General features: G+C 40.3%; 2 protein-coding genes across 3 annotated transcripts; both read left to right on the top strand.

The window, feature by feature from the left end:
* The first annotated feature begins 7,178 nt into the window (after positions 1-7,178).
* Positions 7,179-8,920, top strand: LOC124212092 (uncharacterized). Its single transcript, XM_046611837.2, has 5 exons — positions 7,179-7,477; positions 7,656-7,789; positions 7,884-8,228; positions 8,330-8,597; positions 8,684-8,920. The coding sequence occupies exons 1-5, from the start codon at positions 7,428-7,430 to the stop codon at positions 8,787-8,789; spliced, it is 903 nt and encodes a 300-aa protein (XP_046467793.1). The 5' UTR covers positions 7,179-7,427; the 3' UTR covers positions 8,790-8,920.
* A 726-nt stretch (positions 8,921-9,646) lies between these two features.
* LOC124212049 (B-cell CLL/lymphoma 6 member B protein) lies at positions 9,647-20,516 on the top strand. Of its 2 annotated transcripts, none has more exons than XM_069133599.1 (7): positions 9,647-9,689; positions 11,431-11,760; positions 12,661-12,816; positions 12,886-13,046; positions 13,822-14,091; positions 14,181-14,421; positions 15,146-20,516. In XM_069133599.1, the coding sequence occupies exons 2-7, from the start codon at positions 11,431-11,433 to the stop codon at positions 15,377-15,379; spliced, it is 1,392 nt and encodes a 463-aa protein (XP_068989700.1). In that variant the 5' UTR covers positions 9,647-9,689; the 3' UTR covers positions 15,380-20,516. The 2 variants fall into 2 exon arrangements, with proteins under 2 accessions (XP_068989700.1, XP_046467710.1); XM_046611754.2 differs by having other exon boundaries at positions 13,822-14,097.
* The last annotated feature ends 2,753 nt before the right edge of the window (positions 20,517-23,269 follow it).

Genomic DNA, 23,269 nt, shown 5'->3' with positions numbered 1-23,269 from the left:
ATCGTTACCGAGTCACGCGTCATCCGGTCATCTACTCCGCACGCTGCACGGTCCCAATCGTTATTACATCGTAGATGCGCTTGTTCGAACTCTTCACCCTGTTCGTTTCCAAAGCTGCAAATTCGGGGGATATCGCTGCTCGTTTTTATCCTTGACATCGAAATTCTATCACGAGCATCGTTACGGCGTGGAAGATCGCGATCACGACGAGCGGCTATCGATGACCGCATCCACACCCAACAGTGACGTTGTTACGGCCTGTTTCGGGTTCGTAATCCGTCGACTTATCCGCGCACGTACTGAGGATAAGAGGAAATGAGAGGAACTTGTATTGAGGAGTTGAATGTTTGAGTATGTAATTGAATTATTGTCAAAGATATGGAGAGTGCAGTGAGAAGATGTCGAGGTGGGAAAAGGGAAAACAGGTCAATTTAGATGTTGGCCGAATGGAAGATTACTTGAAAGTGACTGTACGTATAAGGAAAAGGATGCAAGGGACTGCGTGGCTAGTTGCAGTGCACGAGTAGAGGAAGCACTCTGCTTAAGCGTTATAAAAACCGAAGCAGTGAGGTGATGATAAGAAGATAATGCAGGGTGTACTGTAAGGTAGCTGTGAAAGTGTGCAGGGAAAAGAATCCAAGGTCTGGAGGACGTAACGAGCTTCAGGGAGGCGCTCTCTGTAGAGAGTACAAAAAATGCAAAAAATTTTGGTCAATTCGCAAAAATGACGTCCCGAAAGCCTTTGAGCTTGACTCACCTCTGATCCGTTTGGTACCGAGTGCAGAAGTAAGTCGTCTAGCAATAATAGCTGTTAGAAACTCAAAATGAGTATTACAAGGAAGCTGAAGGACTTTTATATGGTGCTGGAATAGCTGACTAGTCGGTAAATTACAGAATCATAAGTTTTCCTCTTGCTGAAACTTTAAACGCGATTATCCCGAAACTTTTTTCTTTCAACAAGTTGAAAATCGGTGTACACGATTGCTCGAAAACTATTTGACCGATCAAACTCATATTTGGCACAATTTTTTACGTTACTTATGTTCAATTGATGTATCTAAGACCGAATAAAAATTGTCAAAATGAAACATGTTTTTCTCTGGGTCAAAGTTTGAGATCTTTGCCGAACAAATCAACTTTTTTGTTCTAAGAACTCTCCTTTAGCCAATTATCGTTACTTTTCCAATATTATTGGTTCATTAAGTGACCACACGTATTGTACACCAATCAATTTTTTTGCTCAGACTGCTTCAGATAGTCCTACGAGGTGCTGGAGTCTACATCGCATTCGACCTCCTTTCCGAACAGCTTCACAGCGACTGACTGTTACATCTCCGCCATTTTCCACTTTTACGTGGCAAGAAAAGAAATCGTTTTGAAAACTACAATGATCCAACAAAAAGTACCTATGAACCTAAGATGTATACATTCCTTACCCTCCCAAAAAAAAAAAAAAAATTCATCCAAATCGATTAAGATTTGACGTTTTATGTAGAGAGTGGTCTCCTTCATCGATCGCTGACTTTTAACCCTGGTATCAAAAATACAGTTTCTTCAGATCCCGATTACGTCGACCGAGATTCTTTGCAACAAAAATTGAAGTCTTCAGAGTCGCCAGTGAGTGAACGAACCGCGTCAAGTACGGATGACGAAATTGCGCGAGACGCCCTAAATGCGATTCCTCTCCTTATCCTCAGCCATGCGCCGTGTTTTAGATTTGTCGGGGGGCTCGGCAGGTTCACCCGACGTTGTCGCGGGCGGTCTGACAATGCATCGCTTAATCAAATACCGATATAACAATGGTGAATTTCAAGTTGTTTCACCGCTGAGAGCGATTGGATGTTTGAACGTCGGTGTCGCCCGGGGCGAACGTGTTTGCCGAAACCCCCGTCTGAGGCGGGGATCCGGGGGGCAGCCAGCCGTACCTACTTCGGTTGGCACGACGCGGAGTCAGGGGACACCAATTGGTGGTGGCAATTCTAGTAATGTACCCGTGGGGTTGCGACGAGGTATCTTTTACTCCGCGCCTTTCAAACGCCTCGCGTCTCCGGACAAAGCTACGCCACGCCACGTTCCTCTGTATTCCGTTCCACGTTTCGGACGGATAGTCCGACGACTACGGCTGAATGGTTGGAAAGAAGAGATGAAAAATTAAAAAACTCCGTTCCACGCGAATTCTTTCTTCTCTCCTCCCTTCGGTATCTACTGTACATACACCGTACGTGTACTGCAAGGATGCGATGTCGTCAGGACCACTGCACAGTTGTCGGACGAACGGAGAGGCGTAACTGGAATGAAGAATAGAGAAGAATCTGAGGAAGAACAAGAATAAGAAGAATAAGAAGAAGAAGAAGAAGCTGAAGCTGGGAACAGCAGTACACAGCTCCTGAATTGTTTATTAGCGAGCCCAGTGCCTTATACCTTTGTTGTATTTCTAGAGAAAATATTGCTGCTTCGGGCGCGAACGATTGCTTTATGGTCCATTTCGTTGATTTCTCGTTCGCTGTATTTTACAAATTATATACAACCCCCCTCCTCGTTCTCCCCTTTCGCCACACGTTTGAAAAACGGACGGTAAAACAAACTATTCCCGATTCTTCGGCGATACGTGCTGTTCCGCCGCGTTATTTACACCGGCAAGAAGAGAAGAGTCTATTTGCGTTTTACTTAATCCATTTACAATCGTAGAGTGTCAAATTCTTTGTAGGAATGGCCCGTCGTTCAACACTGCAGCTAATTCCGCTGTTACAAGAGCTACAATGATAACCAAGTGTATATCGTTCTCGGGATTGTCACTTTGCAATGCGTCATCTCGTGGAAAAATAATCGAACTAACGCAACCAAGCTGACAGCTGTTCGTTGACCGTGTTTTTTCGCGTGTTAAAACAGGCATACTTATAAACATGAGTAATTTGAAGGCCAAGGAATTACGATTTGCCTCGATTGAAATGAAAAACTTAGGTTATGCGATGATAAAATGGCGCCGACCATCAGCCGGCTCTGACTTCATGAGGACATTTTCCAACACGGATCATTCGAATGGAAACTGAATTCATTTTGAAAAACTTTTTCAAATAATAATAATAATAATAGTAATTCGACGGAGGCGTTACGCGGGATTGCGGCTCTTCGTATCGCCCGATCGAGAGAAATCCCGTTAATCTAATCGGAGAGGGAATTGAGTGGGGGTTTGGGGTTTAATTTCGGGTGGAGGGTATGTGGCCCCGGTGTTCCATCGCTTTATGCGAGTATCGCGCGCGAAAGTATGATTTCATGAATAGTAGATCGGTGAGGGAGGAAATGGAAGTGGCAATATTAACCTTGCTACTGCTGCTGCTTCTGACGCCGCGCAGTAACGCCGTGCGTTAAAGTATCACTTAAAGGAGGCTACGCTGCTGCAGCAGCCCGGCAAGCAAGCCGTATCAGATTTCCCGGCATTCCCCGTTCCCTCGCTGCCGCCCGGCCCCATTAATACACAATGAAAAAGACCGATAACTTAAGACTTGGACTCAGCTCGGCAGATAGCTTCGCTGCTCAAAGCCCAAGATTTCATTCCCTCCGATATACGGCTGTACGTACATCTATACGGAGGCTTCGTGCTCTCTCTCTCTCTCTCTCTCTCTCTCTCTTTCTCCGTCTCTTCATTTTTTCATCCCTTATACACGCTGCGCATGGTATATCGCTGCGAAAGACTATAACTTTGATTTTTCTGTTCAATTTTCTTCCACCGACGATATTCTTCTCCTTTCGTGCTGTAACGGAGACTGAAAAAATAGAATCAGAGTTACTAATTAATCTGAGAATAAACTTTTCAGTTTCATTAGTAAAATTTCATGACATTTCGTGACTTCTTAAGAGGTCGCATTGAATTTCATGACAATTAAAAATTTTCAAGTATTTTCGGTTCGCTAGACACCCCGGTGGTCGATACGTTTGTAAACGTGACTCGGTTAAACTACCGCCGCTTTTTCCGCTAACGTTTGGTTTTTCCTTCAATGTTTCTTCCTCCCCTCTGCAATATAACTTATACGTATACTCTGTGTAGCACTTGCCGCATGCCCAAGTGCGTGGAATCGTATGATGGTGCAGTGCAGGTCGTTCGGAAGGGTGGCGGAGAAAACTGCTCGACAACTCTCGCGAACTCGCGGACTCGGAGGCCTGTCTGTATTCTATCATACCGAATAAACCAGCTGTCTATTTCCCGATCCAACCCTCAGATCCATCAATTATTCAGCTCCTTCCTAGGTAGTTGTGCGGCACCGCAACAAAGTTCAACTTTATACGGCAAACTGCCCCCCGACTCGCCCCCCTTCCTCACTTGCTCGAGCCATCTTCCTCGCCGCGGTGCCCGATGTCCAGCCGCACATTATGCGCCGACTTTGATGGCCTTTTCCACGGAGCCTAGAAAAAAGGAGAACGATCTCAATGTACAAGAAACGGTCGAAAATTTGCAGCAAGATATTTCTGCACTGCAGATGCGCTAGAGTTGCTAAGGTCGGGTTTTTTAAATTCATGAACGGGGAACGCCAGTGATACGAACCATAACAAACAGGCGCCATGAATCTGACATTAACGTCACCAACGCCACCCTGGCGGACGTTGAAGAGGAAATTATCTTTCTCCTTTTTACTAACCGCAAATAAAGCTGAAAAGCATACGTCGATAGCAATCTTTATATGTGGGCTTCGCGGGTTTTTCTATAACCTCGTGCAGCGCGTTGGACTCTTTCTCTTTTTTTTATTTTCCCGTTTCTTGGCTCCTTGAAATACCTTCGCTTTTATATTTCGGGAACGGAGAGCGAAAACTCTTGCCCGAGTGATATATCGGTCGATGCAGGTTGTATCGCGGACATTGTCGCCAAAAGTTTGCCGATAGGTATGTATGGGATACAAATCGCCCCCGTATACATATATCCTGCAGCGCAGAAATAAATCGGGGAATTTGTGTGGGCGTCGTGGCTGCTTTTTCTCTCTTTCCCTCTTTCTCTCTCTCCCTTATTCCGAGGGGGTGGCTGGCCTCGATTTTAATCTTTCATCAGTACGAAAGGAGTAGTCGAAGCTTTCGTATTCCTTCAGTCTGTTCACACCTTGGCGCCCTGGGACTTAACTTTAAAAACTGAGATCTAAATAATGTACGATGGCGGCAACAGCGGTCGGTAAAACAGTTATAAAAACAGCCGTAACTACGTTAGAATCAATTATTTAAGATGCAGAGCTCCGTAAAGAGAGGGGGGTTGGGTTTGTCGTAAAAGGAGCTCGAGGAGTGAAGTGTCGCTGGGATGGGTCAGCAGGGTTCTTCCCCGGCTCCCTGAGATGGGATCAGCGAGAGGCTTGGTCAGGGGCAGAGGGAGAAGGAGGAAGGACCCGGTTGTAAAAGACCGCAGTTAAAACTTGCCTGAATTATCAAAGGGATGACCAGAAATTTCTTCTTCACGGCATATGATGCTTGCAAGCTTCCTTGCTTCACTGTGTGTCCATACCCATTGTTCGTCATACTTTCGAGTTTATGCGATACTGATAAGCACGGAGTGGCCGAGGTAAGGGAAACGAGATGTCACTCCAGGTACAATTTGATACAGAGAGCAGGGATGCATCAACGGCCTGATCACGTAACTGCGCTCCTTATATGTAAAAAATTTTCTGACATTGCACACTACACGGTGCCGGCTGATAACACAGATTTGCAACCAAGAACCGCACAGGTTTTTTATACTCTTTGTTTTCAATTTTCACTTACTGAAACCGGAAAAAACACTCATAAACTTCCATCACGTCAGGTTTTCTCTTCAACTCGAGTTTGTAGTTTCATTTAGAGTGAAGCTCTCGTTTAATTCGAAATCCGGTGTCCTATTTTTGATTCGGAAAATCTTGTGCAAAAGTGATTTGTCACTTTTATTTAATATATATCAGAGTGGGACTCGAGAGTAAATGCAAACAGAGAAAGAAAAAATGAAATGCGGAAGCGTGTTCGGAGGTGTATCAAAGAGAAGAAGAAAAGGTTTTATAGGCGAAAAGAACGAACACGGAATCTTAAATAAATTTCGTAAAGAAATTATTTGTTTAATTTTATAAGAAATATTGTTTAGTTCATTGTAACGAAATGGTAGTGTTTTTCATTATTGTTGTGCTTTTTTTATGCAAACACCTTGTGCTTTGCAAAAATACTATACGCGACAGAGACAAATGGAAATATTTTTTTGGATTCAGCACACTCGGAAACTGAATATTTGAGAAAAAAAATCCCATGCAGCTGAAAAAAAATATATTTATGCAGACCTGTGTAACGAAGCAACTCACATATTTTACTCCCCGCGATTCGTTTAGTCTTTCTTCTTTGACGATTCCCGACTGACGTCATTTCTGTCCCGCTCTCCGGCTGTGCCTTATACCCTTTGTTGATCGACTTAATTGAGTATTCAGGCTCTGAGGTACTCGAACGCGAAACAAGCACTCGACAAGGTTACTCGCGACCTCTCATAAGGATTATCCTCGGGTAGAGTTTAAAATTTTGCCTGCTGCATGGTTCCCATTGTAAAGTGACGAAGCGCGCACCCTATGTTCCAGCATCGCGTTCACAGATCGTTACAATCGTTGTGCGAACTCCGTTTGCACGATCTCATTTTTCGCACATTCCGATTGTACTTGAAATATAAAAGTTCGTTAACGCGCTTATACGAATGAGAAAATATTTCATGGAATTGAAATTAAAAGAGGAACTATCCTGCAGTCATAAAACACGGCTGATCAATACAGCGTATTCTGTACATTTTGCATTTTACCTATCACTAATTGTACGTTTTCGGTATACGAATAAAGCAAAACTTATATTTTCGGCGAATATAATCAACGTCCTTGCGTCGCGAGCCATTCTTTTCACTTAATAAATTGTTCGGTTCTCGAAAATACCAAAAAATGTCTGTTGCCAAATAAGAGAAGCAAGTAAATGACGAAGAAATAGCGCTCTTGAATCAGTCAAATAATACGAAGCATGGTCAGATTTTTATTAATCCGAGTTTCAGTTACCGAACCGCGGAATTTCAAATGGTCTTTTTGCGGCTCAAATAGTTCCTAATACCAGTACTGGCAGCGCTAAAATTCGGGCCATCCGGTGGCGCCACGTTGAGTGTAACCAAGAAACTATAAAATCCTCCTCACTTCTGACGCGTTTCGAGCTTCGATTCTCGCCATCTCGCCGGCTGTGTACAAACGTCAAACTTGAAGAAGCGCAGAGACGAGTGTTACGAGAGGTGGATCGTATGAATGTTTAAATCGTGAAGATATGATAATTGGACCTCTGGATGCGTGAGGAAATTGGAGAAACATGTTACCCTAGCCTCGTGGAACGCCCTGAAAACCAATCGAAACCCTGCGGTGTGCGAAATAGAGTTGTTCCGAATCTTTGACATAACCTAAAAACCACAACCAATCATGCAGAGAGAACCGAAACCGGGTGCGGTAAAATCTAACAGCGCGAAGAAGTGAGTTGAGATTGTTAATATTCAACTTCGCATTAGCTTTATCAACTCGATAAAACTCCTTTAGGCGTAAAGTAGAGTGTCATGAATAATATTTCGTTTGTTTACAATGAAATTCACGTCTTGGGCAATGCATATCAAGAATAAAATGTATACAGCATTTCGAAATTGCTTTTTCTAGAACACGAAATGCTGGCACACCTCAAAATCGCTCGCGTAACCCATCTCATGATGTCACAATTTCGGCGATGAATCGAACAACAAACTTTCGACACAGACCTACCATGGGTCCTGGTGACATAATGATCCCCCCAGGTAAATAGACGGAACCTTCGGCAAAGAATGGAGGAGTGTTATTCAACTGTTTCGTCTCGCTTCTCAAACCCGTGCCTTTTGTCTTCTGCTCTAGGTCTGGTGACGAAAAGACGCGTAGGTGCGGTGGCCAGACTCAACATGACCTTGGCCCAACATCCGTCACAGCTTCCCATGAAAGCGGAGTCCGAGTATCCTGAAAATGAACTGAGCCTTCTTTACGATAAGTACCTGCGAGCTACAGCGACTGAGATTCTAGTTAAGAAGAAAATTGCCGAAAAGGAATGTGCGATGACTGCTCAGATGGTTGCCGTTTCAAGCGAGAGACGCGTTGCCAAGGAGAAGGTCGAGGCGGCGAAACTGAGGGAAAGTGAATTGAGAAGCGCAAACCTGATGCAGAGCAGAATCGATGCGCAATTAACGGACATTACCGCGTCCTTTGGTAGGAAAAAGAAACATGAATAGTCAGATATTCGAATTTATTGTTAGGAGAGAATAAGCCTTGTCCTGCAATTAAATAAAATAAAATTTATCACTCTACAGATGACCTTCGGAAAAATAAGGTGAAGGAAAAATTATTGGACTTAAAAACGCTGCTCGAACCGTTAGACGAGCTGCAATGTCAGGGTATTGTCATTCCCAACAATCCAGAGGACAGCTGGGAGTTTTTTAAAAGCTTAGAAGACATTGGCGAGGTACTGAAGTGCATACTGGAGTCAAACGGCAACAAGGAAACCACATACCGGGATCTTGCGGACGGGTTACAGAATTTGACCGACAAACAAACGGAAATCGAATGCGTGAAAAAAAAGTACGATGCCTGGAATAATACGATACGTTTACAAAGTCGCTACGAAAATTCCAATCCAAAAATTTACATTCATTCTTCGATTTCAGATTCGACGATATTCTCTGCGGACTTCAAGTCCTCGTTTTAAAGGAAGCCTCTGCATCTTTTGCCGACAACGATGCCGACGTGTCTTGCAACGTTCTAGCAGACTGACATTAATCAATTAATTTCCACCTGTCTCAGTGCGTGTTCATACCGATAAAGATTATTGAAATATAGCTATTAAGAATTTAATATTATATATTTTGTACAAATTCTCCTTTTATAATAAATTATGTCCTGTATATCCGTCGAATTTCTTCTATCCCGTAAAGTTAAAAGGTGATCTAAAATGGGCCAAGTTGCGTTTGTATAACATCTGGTCGCTCTTGTCGTTGAAATACATCGAAACAGAATTACAAAAAAAAAAGGACCAAAATGGTGGCCGATGTGCGGATATACCCTTAACGAAATCAAGATTTAATATGATTGGTGATGAAACGAAAACGTTTTTCCCACCGTTTTCGTTCATAACGTAATTCAAATGGGAATAGTACATGCAACATTCCCCGTGCGAATTAATCGACATTTTAATCGAGTCTTCCGCTCGTGGCTTCAAGGTAGAAAAGAAAAATGACGCAAAATTAGAGAAATCGCCATTTTGGTGGATTTTGCCGGGCTGACAAGGATCGGGGGCGCCATCCGGGTCCCGCGGATTTCGCGAAAAACACATGATATTTTGCGCAGGCTCACCGTCTCGCCATATTTAATTTTTCGTTAATTTTTGCAAACATTTGGCAAGAATAAACCGCATATCGTGGCGAAAAGATGCGTGGAAAAAAATCGATGGTTTTGGAAAAATTTTTTTTTCAAAAAACTAGTCGTTTTTTTCGCAATTTTCACATTATTTTTAAACATTTTTACTGCGTGGAATTTTATTCTGCGCATGGAAAGCAATTTTGCCCAATCATAAATAGGGCTATTGTGGGGGGATAGAGTATGTTAGTGCATTTCATACATTTGAGTGTAATGGTAACCAGATAGGAGCAGCGAGAGGCTACCGGCCGTCAGCACGTAAATATACAATATATATATTACATTAAGCCTAATTTTAAATTAGAATATAACCGCGTTACACATCCTTATGCATATCTGCACGCCTCCCTCAATTTACTCTCGTCTTTTATCGGCACCAGATTTTCACCCTCTCCCCCCCCCCCCCCCCCCCTCCCCCGCGATAGTTGAAATTTTCACCCCTGACGTCACTAGCCCTATACACCTCGTCAACCATACCTCACCATGCACATAATCCAACCCTGCATCCCCTGCCCATATTCCTCTTCTCCTCTCCTCGCCGCTCTCCTCTCCGCTCCTCTCCTCTCCTCTCCTCTCCTCTCATCTCGGCCCCGCATCCCTCATCTCAGCTCTCTGCCGCCACCTCTCTGCCCTACCAACCCCGGCAGCCTGAGACCGCAGACACAAAAACAATAACAAATCGATTCGAGACGATGGTCGGGGATTTCTGTGTTGGGTTTTGGGTCGGGACCTCGCTGAGGGCGGAAGGGTGGCGAATCAGGGCGGGAAGAGGATGAGGCTCACTAATTAGGCTCTAGCTCTTTAGTATTTCCGTGTCAATCTATTCTCTCCCCTTTTCTTTCCCTGCTTTAGCAAATTTCTCCAAAATCATTCATTTTTTCACAAGACTCGTACAAGTCTTGTATGACAACAGCTTGCATCAGAATTGAGATTAAATTTCACCAAAAAACAATAATATATTCCTCAACTTGTCACAGAAGCTAATTTATTATCGATTTCTTATTCAATTCCTCACAATTATACCGCATTTATACACGTTATCGTCAGAATTACTTAATTTCCACATAGTCAAACTGTAGCACAAGATATGCAGATAAATCGAATGGGATAAAGTTCTGAGAAGCCCGTACCTCGGATCAATTTGAAATTTCGTATACCCATGTATTATGACTCGCTGATCGCGAATATGATAGTGAAAATAACCGCGAATTTGATTTACAAGGTCAAAACTCACGAAAACCAAATTTTGAAAAAGTATTCCTATTTTGTTTCGGTAAGTGTTGATCTTAGCAAAAAAATGTTTTATACAAAAATTGTAGCCTATAAAAAGACTGATCTTCAACGTTCCATACAGTTTTTGTGTGAAATCGTTTTATTTTTTTTTTTAATGGAACAATGCTACAATAAGTACGTTATTGCGCTCCTGTCATACGGAGGCTCAACTTATTTCAACCTTTGAGTTGCAACAGTCACTTTCCGCGTTTTTCATACGATTCGAAACACAAACATATTGAGAAAAAAAAAAAAATACCACACGTACTTCAAAGACCAAACTACAACCTAAGTAGACAATATCGAAACTAATGGAGTTTTGGCAAAACGTACATACTTATTGGAGCATTACTCCATTTTCCTCGAAAAAAAAAACTGATTCCAGCCAAAAACTGTACGGAACATAAAAGATCAGTCTATAATTTATGGACTAGAACTTTGGTGAAAAACATGTTTCTCCAAGATCAAAACTCATCGAAATAAAGTAGAAAAAGTTTTTAAGAATCGGTTTTCGTTAGTTTTGACCTTGAAAATCAAATTTTCGGGTATTTTCACAATCATATTCGTCATCGGCGAGTCTAAGTACACGGGTATGCGAAATATGAAATTGATCAAAGGTATGGGTTTTTCGGAACTACACCCACCGAACGAATATCGTATTTTCGAATTCTCATCACCTGCGAAGATCCCTCGAACTAACAAAACGTTGAAAATGAACCACCCGAAGATGGAATATGGGATCTGGAGTCTGCACGCCGCGGGGGGACTTTGGGGCGATCCGCGGCTCGCCCGAAGACACCCGATCCTGGGTCCAGGGGGTCCTGGAACACCTGGGGCAGCCTTCGCCTTGAACACGCTGCGGCGTCCGGTTGAGGGGATCGCGATGCCCGTCGCCGCGAGCAGCCCCGCTTATCGAGCCATGGAACTGGTTACCAGGACCCTCTCCAGGACGACGGAGCCTGTGCAGCCTGGCGGGGCTCGGGAACCACGAGACAACGAATCGAACATCGAAGAAAGACGGAGGAGCGACCGGGATGACGACGAGAACTCCAGTCAGGTGGGTAACGGAGATCGACGATAACTGCGGAGGATGAATCGGCCGAAATCACCGATCGAATAGCGATTCGAGAAAAGAGGGAGGAACCCTTGAAAGGAAATCTAAAAATGAACGAAATGAACAACATTCCTGGCTGAAAAACATTTCTACCGGATAAAAAACACCAGAGTCTCGTAACCTAATCGGCTTAAACATCCCGACCACAAAACTTTTAATTCCAAAATAGTTGATTAGTTTTGTTCGAATTGACTGACAATGAGAATCGTGTCTGTGACGTTGCGGGGATGTTGTTTCACTCGTGTTCAACGTCGTAGACGTGAGTAACATAAGTGCAGATTTTTTAACCGGTTTCTTTCCGTTATTCCAACTTTTGTTCATTCGGTTCAGCCGATTCATCCTTAATAAAGGGTGGGGGGGTACAGCTTGGCTCATCTAAAATCATGCTTATTTTTAGGGTTTTCTTTTTTTAAAAGGAATGAAAACACTTGGAGATATTTCAGTTTGTAGGCTTTATCATTTAAAGTTTGAAGAACATTTTCGAATTTTTTCATTGAAATTATTAACAAAATGGCGACATGGCGCATATCAATAGCGAACTGGCGCCATTTTGTTAGTAATTTGAGTGAAAAAATTCTAAAATGTTCTTGAAACTATAAATAATAAAGCCCTCAAACTGAGATTGCTCCGAGTGTTTTTACTTTCCTTAAAAAAGAGAATCCTAAAAATAGGTACGATTTTAGACCGTCCAACCTGTACCACCCCCTTAAGCCTCAGTGGTGGTCTTCTTCCATACGAGCGTACCCGGATGAAAACAGAAGAAAGTAGGTATAATTACCGCAACGCAGTTGGTATCAAATCGTTGAGGATTAACGACCAGTAATGGTTTCGATTTAAAACCAGACGGCCATACGACGTGTGATCAGAAATACGGAGGACCCGGGGGACGAAAGCGATGCGGAAAGTGTGAGCAGCGGTAACGACGAATCCCGGCACTCGGCGAACAATAATCTTCACCCAAAGCCCCCGGACGGGCTGCCGTGTCTTCTTCTGGACAAGGTTCGTCTGGGTCGCAGATTCCCTGCGGCGTTCCTGCCGATCACTCATGACTCGATCGATCGGTTTTAGGAAGAGGGTGTTCCACCGGTCCTGAACAGCTGGGTCCTCGGAGCGTACACGGCGATGCTGGGACGACTCTCGGCGGCGACGGCTGCTCTGGAGGGTTCCGAGGTGCCTCCTATACCTTCCGAGAGCGGATCGGAGAGCGACTCGTCCTCCTGCACCGAGAAGTAAGTCGCTAGAATATCGAATGATTGGTGATGCCGGAGGCGTCGGTTCGTATCCCACCGCTTCCACCAGTGTTATGTTCGTTATGGACTATTGAATGGGTCCCTTCCCACCGAAAGTAGGCACACCTGAAGGCTGCTCGTAGGGTAGGGAATGACGATGGATGTTCGTCGAAAGGTGTTTGTTTAAAAAATGAATTTCAAGATAATTCTATGACTGCAATTGAATATGAGGTCTGGAGACGCGTCTTTACAAAGTGTAGGGTTCTGAGTGAGTCAAGGTATCAAAACGGGAGATGTTCAGAGGAGGTCTGCGAGAAGCAGGGGGTCCCACATCGATACCGAGTGGATACTTTTCGGCTATGTCTAAGATCGTGGAGACGTCAAATATAGAGGGACAATATGAGAAGTGTGAGATTACGGTTAAGAGATAAAAGTGACAGTTCGGGTCTCCGCCGGTCGTAACACAAACATTAGGGTGGCTCATTTATTAACGTTTTTTTTTTAAGGCGCCACTCGAAAAATTTGTGACAAAGACTGAAAAAAAAAATTGTCGTAAGACCTAGAAGAGGTAGTAAAGTTCATAAAGCGTACACATAAAAATAAATAAAAAATATTACAATAATTGTTAGCGACCTATAAATATTTTCCTACCTCCTCCAGGTTTGACGGCAGTAATTTTTTCAATGTTTGTCACAAATTTTTCGAGCAGCACCTTAAAAAAAAAAAATTAAAAAGCGAACCAGCGTAACCAGTATCCTCTCCTCTCCTTCTTCAGATCTCGAGAGCTGACGAGACCGGGTCGCGGTTACTCCTGCGGTTCTTGCGAAACGGTTTCGGACACGCGGCCAGCGCTGAGAAAGCACATCGCCGACTGTCATCCGGCAATGTCGGCCCTGGACGCCGGGGAGTCTCGGAGGTGTCCGGCGACCGGATGCGACTTCGCGACCGGAAGTCGGTGCGAGATGGAGACCCACGTGGCGGCGCACGTGGCCCAAGGCATGTCGCCGACCGGGAAGAAGCGCTCGCTGGCCCTTCAGCGCGTCAGGTACAGGTACTTGAAGTTTCTACGAAGCGTTGGAGGCTTCCGGAAGCCCGAAACTCACCCCTACCGCAACTCGCGGTCTTTCAATCCAGGTACGAGAGGGAGGAATACCGTTGCTCGATGTGCTCCTACGCCTGCACCATCGAGAAGGCCTTCCAGAAGCACCTCAGGGCCCATGCCAAGGGCGCCGCGCCCGAGACAAGGGTCAGCTGTCCCGTTTGCGGGGCCGATCGGACCTCGGAAGTCGACCTCAGCCGGCACATGCGGAGGCACCGCGACGATCGGTACTTCTGCTGCGACATATGCATCTTCAGGACGGTGCAGCTTAAGAAGGTAAAGTCAATACTCTCTCTTCCTCTTCTTTCTCTTCTTCTTCTTCTTCATCCAGTCAAAATAGGTCCGAGTTAAAAATATTCGGGATACGGCTGCATTTTTGCGTCTGTGCGGGGTTCACGATCCTCAGAAACTCGAATCTGATGTCATTTTCGAGGCGCATAGCCGGCGTCTCGAGAAAACAGGAAAATTTGACGATTTTTTGCGTTTTCCTCAAAAACTGCTGTCGATAAATGAGAAAGAACTCGGTCATCGTGTAGAGCGGAAAATTCTACATCGAATTATGTCGTCACGTGTCGGAAACGGAATCGAATTAACAAATAAAAAAAAAAAAAGAAATTCTAATTTTTGGTGAAATAATTTCCCCTCTCCTAACTTGTTAATCCGATTCCGTTTCCGACGTATGTTAACATAATTCGACGTAGAATTTTCCACTCTACACGATGGTCAAGTCATTTTTCACCTATCGATAGCTGTTTTTGAGAAAAATGCAAAAAATCGTCAAATTTTCCTGTTTTCTCGAAACGCCGACTACGCGGCTCACAGTTGACTTCAGACTTCAGTTAACGAAGGTCGAAAACCTCTGTACACAAAAATGTTGCCATATCTCGAATATTTTTAATTCAGACCTATTTTGACTGGACTGTTCTTCTTCTTCTTCTTCTTCCTCCTCCTCTTCTTACGTACCTCCAACTCTCCCTCTCTATCTCGTTGCTTCTTTCAGCTCATTCAGCATCGAAGGATGCACACCGGGGAGAAGCCGCACCTTTGTCCACACTGCGCCTACCGGAGTGCCAGACGCGACAATTTGAGAAGCCACGTGCGTCGCGTCCACAAGAAGGAAAACCTCTACTGCGACACCTTCAGTCCCCGCGGCATGCTGCAGATCACGCCAATCGGTCAAAATCTGAGAAGTCCAGCCTCTTCACCGGCCTCGAACTCTGGAAGTGCGACTTAGGAAGAAAATCGGCAACAGGCGAGCACGTCGCTCACATCTCGGCGAAGTGATCTTTCGGCGTAAATCTTTAAACCGAGGAAATATGTTTCCGACTTTTTTCACGGGATTCAGGCGTTATTTTACGCCAAAGAATATTCGGCTGGCGTTTTAAGCTGGATAATCGATTCACGTGTAAGACACGTCTTATCTACATCTGTAAGTTTATACTCTCGCAGAGAGTTAGTTGGAGGAAAAAAAGGTGGAGCCGATACGAATAACGTAGTCACACAAAAAAAGTTTCCCGTCCGGCGGAGTGAACGACCGTAATTAAACGTTTTTGCACGCGCTAAATCCAAATCGGATCTAAGAATTGCACCGTCGTCCCCAGATTTTGAATAATCCTGCCTGAAAGATTCGTTCATCGACCTCGAACGTTATAAGATTTCTCGACGCGAAAATTAGATTGGAATACCCCATATATAGCTCAAAATCTAGGGGATTCAGCATGTGCAACCAATATACAGGTATGGTGGTCTGATCGGCCGGACAAGACGCTTTTTTGTGCGCCTGTGTAATCGTTGTCTCTCTAAAATGCGTGGAAGTAAAAACTTGGAAGGATGAATATTTGGAATGGCCGATACACCGAAGTTTCAAACATTCGAAAGTAAAATAACGAAAGATTTCGAACAATTCATCTTTCGTTATTTTTATTTTCGCATGTTTGAAACTTCGACACATTGGTCATTCCAAATATTGACCCTTCCAAGTTTTCACCCCCACCCTCTAAAATGTTCAAACTTTTCACGCCTGCTGGTAAGGTTTTTTTTTTTTTTTTCTTCATCTATCACTTAGAAACTGGCTCGATTCGAATACCTACCGAGTCGAGTCCCACATGGGTGCTATTTTATCGGGATGACACGAGGAGTATGATAGAAACAACTGCATGAATTGATTCAAAGTGGTAATTACAACAAGTGACGTGTACCTAGAATCGTGCATACATTAAATTAAGCTCAAAGTATTCGTAATACGAGATTACGAGAATTCTTTTGAACATACGGAGGTCGTCTTTTTATTGCAATTCATTTGCCAGCCGAGCTAGTATTTAATACTATACAAAAAAAAAAAGCACGGCGGAGTTTACGCGTGCAAGTTATTTGGAAAATATAATTGTTTTAACTCTTATTATACATAATATATTTGAGAGAAGTGAATTATGAGTATACATTAATATAAATATAGGTATAAATACAATTTTACACGTCCTAACTTCGTCAATAAGCAGTTTAACTATTAGCACGTGTCACTATAGTAAACTAAACAACTTCAAATTATCGTTAAAATTCTTATTATATATTGTGCAATAATGACGAGGCGTAGATTCTTTACAGCCGATCTGTAATAAAAATTGACCAGAGACGCGTTGTTGATTCTTAAGAAAAAATAATTTGGAAAAAAAAACGAGAAAACTTACAAAATTTCCTGGGTGCCGAAACCGCGACAGTTTTTGCTTGAATATTTTTTTTTTTTTCAACATACGATATTTGAAAACTGTCACCGAAATTTCTCTTCCCAATTTTTTTCAACTTTTATTCCTTTCTGTCACAATTTACAGTACCATCGGTATAAATCTATATCCCCAATAATCAATACCTACGAATGCCTAAATAACACGTTATTAAAACTTACATTCAATCAATATAAAAAGATGAAAATTAAACTTCACCAATACGAACAAAAGCGAAAGAATCGATTCATAAATCGCGTCTCTGGTCCGTGGGAATAAAAGGCAAGAACTACTTTTACCGATGTGTTTTGTAGAATTGAATTAGCAAGTGCATGCAACCGTCGATAACTTAACGTAAGCTAAAAATACGGACAAACAGAAGAGAAGAGAAGAAACGAAAGAATAAAAGAAAATGAATAGAGAGAGAGAGAGAGAGAAAATATATAGGAATAAGATAAAAGCAAATTGACAAGTATAAAAGCGAAATGGAATAACCCTTGAAACTTTTGCTGGGAAAAGAAATTTTCAAACTAACTTCTAAGTAAAAGTAAATATTTGTAAAGAATTTTTTATTATTCGCATCCGGATCGCGTGACGATGATATATTCGTAACGCGATCGGACGATATTATTGATTATATTATATATTATTATACATACATATATTAGTCATTATTATATGAAAGCTGCGAGATGGTGCTAGATGTCGTAGACTGGATAAGAGGGAGACTGAAATCTAAACAAGTAAAATACTGACAAGAGTCAAGAAGGACGATATATGAATAAAAATTGAAAAACGAAAAAAAAAGAGAGAAAAAAAAAACAGAAATATATCGAAAAGAATTTCGGCGGCAGAAATACTAAAAATGGTGGTAACAAAGACTGAGACTTAGAACTGATAATATGCCAGGGTTTTATGCGTTTATAAGGAACGAAATGAGATAAAAGAAAGTTAAATAACGTCGAAGGTACTGACTTATAACAAACATAAATTATAAGTCGAAAATTATCAATACTGCCCAAAATTATATGCAGTAATTGTCGAATTTTCACCTCCGATTAACAATTCCAGGCTTTGCGGAATGAAAAATGATGTATGATGATAATCGCGATGAGCCAGCGGAGAATGCAGAGAAAACGAACCACGTGGTTAAGAAATGAGATTAGTGAAAGTAGGATATATTAATAAACTAGCTGTAAAAGATATTTGGAAAATGGAAGGATACAGGTTTCACCATCTAACGATAAGAATGTTCGGCGACATCGTACATTGATTCCCATCAATTTGAAACATAAATTCTTAAAATTCGAAATATTTACAAAATTATCAAATGAATCGATATTTTTTAGAAAAAATATACATATATGCTTCTCCGAGTATATATTATATTCAAAATTACTAGACTAAATGACGTTATACGTATATATCAAGAATGATATATGTATAAATCTACCCAATTCGAAGAGACTGATTCGCGCGTAAATTGTATAGAAAGTAAAGAAATTGGCAATATACGAATTATACCAATTATTATTATTATTATACTAGATAAAAAAAAAAAAAAAAAAAATCATTAAAACCCTGGCAATATAAGGAAAGGTGCTATTTTTCAAATTCTTTCAATTCTCTGTACGATATTATATTATATTAAAATATGATACATACATACGCAACTACCAACGTAAAAATTTAGCTAATACGTAACAGAGTTACGTAATATACATTAATGTGTGTCAATTTTTAATGTGTTTAATTATACTTTAATCTGCATGCCCAAATCTGTCTAATTTATATCATACGAACACGGTGCTGCGATTTTCTGACAATTATATTATTACACTTGTAACATGCATTGAGATGTGTATTTAAAATACACATCACGGATCCGATGCGGTTTTTATCGTGTGGCAATATGCGTCGGTAAATTATTTATACATGTATATAATATAATAATTAGCGTAGATTCGACGTTGTCTTAATGTGTATGTAACATATATTTATTATTGTCGTTATTATTATTATTATTGTTATTGAATATTAGTACACATACATACATATATTTTCTAGAATGTTTATGTTTCTTTCACCGGCCAGTGTGATACACGTATTGTTACGGCATGCGTACACAGTTTTCAGATCTGTTCATTCGTTCACACAAACTTACACACTTGTAACATATGATTGCGTATTTAACGGTTCGTGCGACTATGCTTATTAAAATACATACAAATACACAGTCCGTCTAAGAGTGTAATATACATATATACTTGTGTGTGCGTGTGTGTGTGTGTGTGTATATATTTATATATTATACGGAATTTCTTGCGTGCCAATGTAACGTTTTAAGACAATTATATTTCATTGAAGTGTACGGGTGACAATTACGGTAATTTTTTTGCTCGTATTGTGAGAATAATTTCACATGAATTGTTGTAGTTACGCTCGTACCGAAAATCGAAGGAAAATTGACAAAAAAAAAGAAAAAAAGAAAGAAAAGAAAAGCAAATCAACGAAGGAACGTTTTAACCTAGATGTATTATGTACTTCAAATGTAAATACGAAATTAACGCTTGTTAAAGATCTTTCAACTGTAAGGAAACTTACAATTTTAGCCGTAAAGCGTAAGCCTCTCACTAAACATAAACGCAAGTCTCAAACACGGACACGGAAATTATATGCAATCTACATGGTGGTGTTTTTTTATTACATGTTGTAGCTAAAGCGAAATTTTAGTTTAGAAATTTAGATGATATTATATATTATCGAAACGGGCGTTCGCTTTGTTTTTCAATTCTTCGTCGCAAACAAAAGTCGCTGCTGCATAATTATTATACTCTTGGATACTTTGAAGAAAATCGCTGGCGAATTATTTTCACTGTAAATTGTTGGCATTTATGCAAGAATATTCTTGTGCGAATAGAAAAACGGAGATTGCGAGAAAGAGAGGAATATATGGGCAAGCAGGATAACAGGCAGAGATAAGATTCTTGTGTGCTCAGCAAATACCGTGTGGGAAACGAATTCTTAAGATATACAAACGTATAGTGCATAGTTCCATGTCGTTCTATTATATATTTCTAATCGCTCACGGTGTAATTTTTTCCCTGCGTCGGATACACTGAAAAAATTTTAAAATCAGCCCTACTTTCCACGCCAAAATTCCCGATATCGTGTAATTAAAAAAAGTAAATTTCACGCGTTTGATTATAAATTATACGTTTCCACAGCTACGACTTCCTTCGATGGATTTATTTAATAATAATGGTAACAATAACAACAAAAACAACAACAAGAACAACAAGAAAAATAATAATAACAATAATAATAATAATATTGTCTTAAAATTAATATACAATCTAAATGTGATAATATATTTACTGTTGAATTATATAATACCAATTACCATATAATATACATTGAACCTATTTATAAGCTGTACACGTTATTGCGTTATAAGATCGATCAAATCGATCAATACAAAAATACCGGGCAATTTTAGAATTCGTGTCCACTTACGTATTTAATTAAGGTTAACGTTGTGTCCCTCCAGGCTCGAGGATCGATTTTCACGGACGATGCGAGTATAATGTACACGGTGCGCGGTGGGGCATTTAAAGTGACCAGGGTGATTTTCTCGAAAACGAGGCAAAATCTGAAAAAAAAATTCAGTCGCGAGCTGTAAGGTTTTGAAATGGACGGAACATGGCGCGTTCGAATTTTTATCAAGTGGATGCGCCACGGAGATACGAAGGTCAGATTTGGTTTTTTAAACGGGATGGTGTGTTTTTTTATTATGAAAATGAAAAAAGTATTCAATTTCGAGTATAAAAGTATAAGCACGCCAGTTTCCTAAAATTGAGACTCGATAGGATATTTCAAAAGTAAGAAAAAGATACAACGACGAACAAAATTCGTTCACAACTTTGTGTTTTGACTGATAACTCTTGGTTCGATTTCAACTTTCCGATTCACGCAGGAAAAACAATGCCTCTAAGGTTTGCGTGATGTAAACAACTCTGTCAGGCATTAGATGCTTAATGCTACCTTTCAAAATCGAATCAGTCAAAACACAAAGTTGTAGACGGTTGTTTTCAAAAACCGGTGGTGTCGCAACGAAAAAAAGGAATCGAAGTGTATTGAAGTTTATGGTCATCGTTTCGAAAATTTGCTTTGATAAAATTATAAATTTATTCCGCGTAAAGTGGCGAACGGACATCTTTTTCTTATTTTTGAAATATCCCATTGAGCGTCAATTTTGGGAAAATGGTGTACTTATACTTTTATACTCGAATTCACTTCAAAACCTTACAGCTCTCGACTGAAAATTTTTTTGAGATTTTACTTCGTTTTCGAGAAAATCGCCCAGGTCAATTTAAATGCCCCACCCTGTATAAATAAACGAGAGCTAGTATGATTTCCGATAATTTTTTGCGACCCTAAACAAGGAATTTTCCTGCAACAGCGAAACTGCATCTTTGTAAGAGTATAATTTCTTACTTTTAATTTTTCTCTTATTAACACATGATTAGATATTTAGAAGTCGCAAATTCATGTAAAAACGCGTCGTCCCTTCGCCACGAGCCACCGGGTCGTTTATAACAAATCGCTCATCGAATCCAAAAACTGCGTATAATTAGTTATAACAGGTATAGAATTGAATTCGCCTTAAGCGAGAGGAGAAAGAATCGGTGCGATAGTTTTTCGTCGGTTTTTTTTCCCCCATATAAATTGAATGTATAACATATTATGCATAACACGTATTATGATATAATATTACACACACGAGTAAAATGAATCGATATGTGGATTAGTTTTAACCTTATAGGTAAGTTATACATGCATAAACACATGCATTATTATACATATATATATATATATATATACATATATATATATATATATATATATATATACATACATTTACATAATATATTTGTGTATTTCGATAATCGTTCAACAATTAGACTCACTAGTTAATTAATTGATTAATTAATTAATTACCGTCTGCGACGACTGCAATACAGCTATAATATTACACACTGTATAATAATTATTCAAATGAATAATTATAAAATACACAATCACTTACTGTAATAGGTACGTAGAGTAATATAAATTGTCGCAACTGAAGTTATGATATTATTTAAAATACGTTACGTTTCGAAGGTGAACAGAAGAAAAGTTGAATATACAAAAAAAAAAAAAGAAAAAAGAAAAGAGAATGAAAAAGAAAAATTTTCGCGTTGTGATTTAAGTATACATATATTATATATGCTATACTATACATATACGCATATATAAATGTGTATATAGTATTTATCTGTGCTGTACGAGGTACATATATAACGAGTACATATAAATATACATACATCGAAGACGCAGATCTGTCCACTCGGCTATTACTATTAATATTATAATATATAAATAGTATATAATAATTCAACGACTGCAAACTGCATATTTTTTCACATATAATAAATATTTTTCTATATTTTAAAGCAATCGATTCGACGAACAGATTTAATAACTTAACATATTCTCAGCACAACACGTATACGTAAAAAAAAATTTGTTCCAAATTTTTTCACCTCGGGTCATTACGCATGGATTATAAAACGGCAATCCGCTGTTCGATAATCCTCAACTGATCTTGCGTCTTCGATATGCGAGCGAGTTTCTTTGCTTGATAAATGTTTCGTTCCGTCGAGACGCGCTCGTTTTCATTTTACCGATTAATTGATTGAGAAAAAAGAAAAAATTTGTTGTAATTTTACCACCGCAACATTAGTATTAATTGAATAAATCCGAAAATCTTTATTACGAACTTTGTTACCGCATGATTCGTCTCTCGATAAATTACGCGATTCGATTGGGGTAATGAATTCGGCTCGGCGAGATGAATTTTTCGTAAAATATATCCGTATAACATAGAAAGTTGGCAAATGGAATTGTCTCGTGTTATTGAACGAATTACAGATTCGCGTAATTTTCACCATTCGTGACACAATAAATAATGTTCGTCATATTCGCGGATATTCACTTTGCCCCGTCTTCAGATACCCCCACGGATCATGTATTAAATACAACAAATAACGATTAATTAACCGTCAATCGTTACACAGCTGTATAATACAGGCGAATGCGTTATTCAATTTACATGTGGATCGTATTTGAATGAAAACAAAGTTTATTGAATACAAAGAGAACGTCTTGACTTTTCCACCCCTTCGACACGTTTTTCTTTTCTTTTTCTATTCATTTAGAAAATGAATTTCAAATTACACTCCAGAAAATAATTTTCTTTTCAAATTTTTGCGAAACTCGCGAAAACAAAGTAAGCAAACTTCTGTTTTAAACTCTTTGACTCCTCCGTACGATTAATCACCGACACGTGGTTGTTTATA

The sequence above is a fragment of the Neodiprion pinetum genome, chromosome 2 (assembly GCF_021155775.2).
Source record: "Neodiprion pinetum isolate iyNeoPine1 chromosome 2, iyNeoPine1.2, whole genome shotgun sequence".
Classification (NCBI taxonomy): Eukaryota; Metazoa; Arthropoda; class Insecta; order Hymenoptera; family Diprionidae; genus Neodiprion; species Neodiprion pinetum.
Note: the sequence above shows the minus strand (reverse complement) of the source record. Positions and strands in the feature narration are given on the sequence as shown.

Bases quoted from the DNA above. Each gene is read 5' to 3' on its own strand.
- LOC124212049 (XM_046611754.2), top strand. From the start codon at position 11,431: ATGGAATATGGGATCTGGAGTCTGCACGCCGCGGGGGGACTTTGGGGC. The intron at 11,761-12,660 runs GTGGGTAACGGA...ATTTAAAACCAG, and splicing joins ACGACGAGAACTCCAGTCAG to ACGGCCATACGACGTGTGAT. The intron at 14,422-15,145 runs GTAAAGTCAATA...TGCTTCTTTCAG, and splicing joins GGACGGTGCAGCTTAAGAAG to CTCATTCAGCATCGAAGGAT.
- LOC124212092 (XM_046611837.2), top strand. From the start codon at position 7,428: ATGCAGAGAGAACCGAAACCGGGTGCGGTAAAATCTAACAGCGCGAAG. The intron at 8,229-8,329 runs GTAGGAAAAAGA...ATCACTCTACAG, and splicing joins GGACATTACCGCGTCCTTTG to ATGACCTTCGGAAAAATAAG. The intron at 8,598-8,683 runs GTACGATGCCTG...CTTCGATTTCAG, and splicing joins ATCGAATGCGTGAAAAAAAA to ATTCGACGATATTCTCTGCG.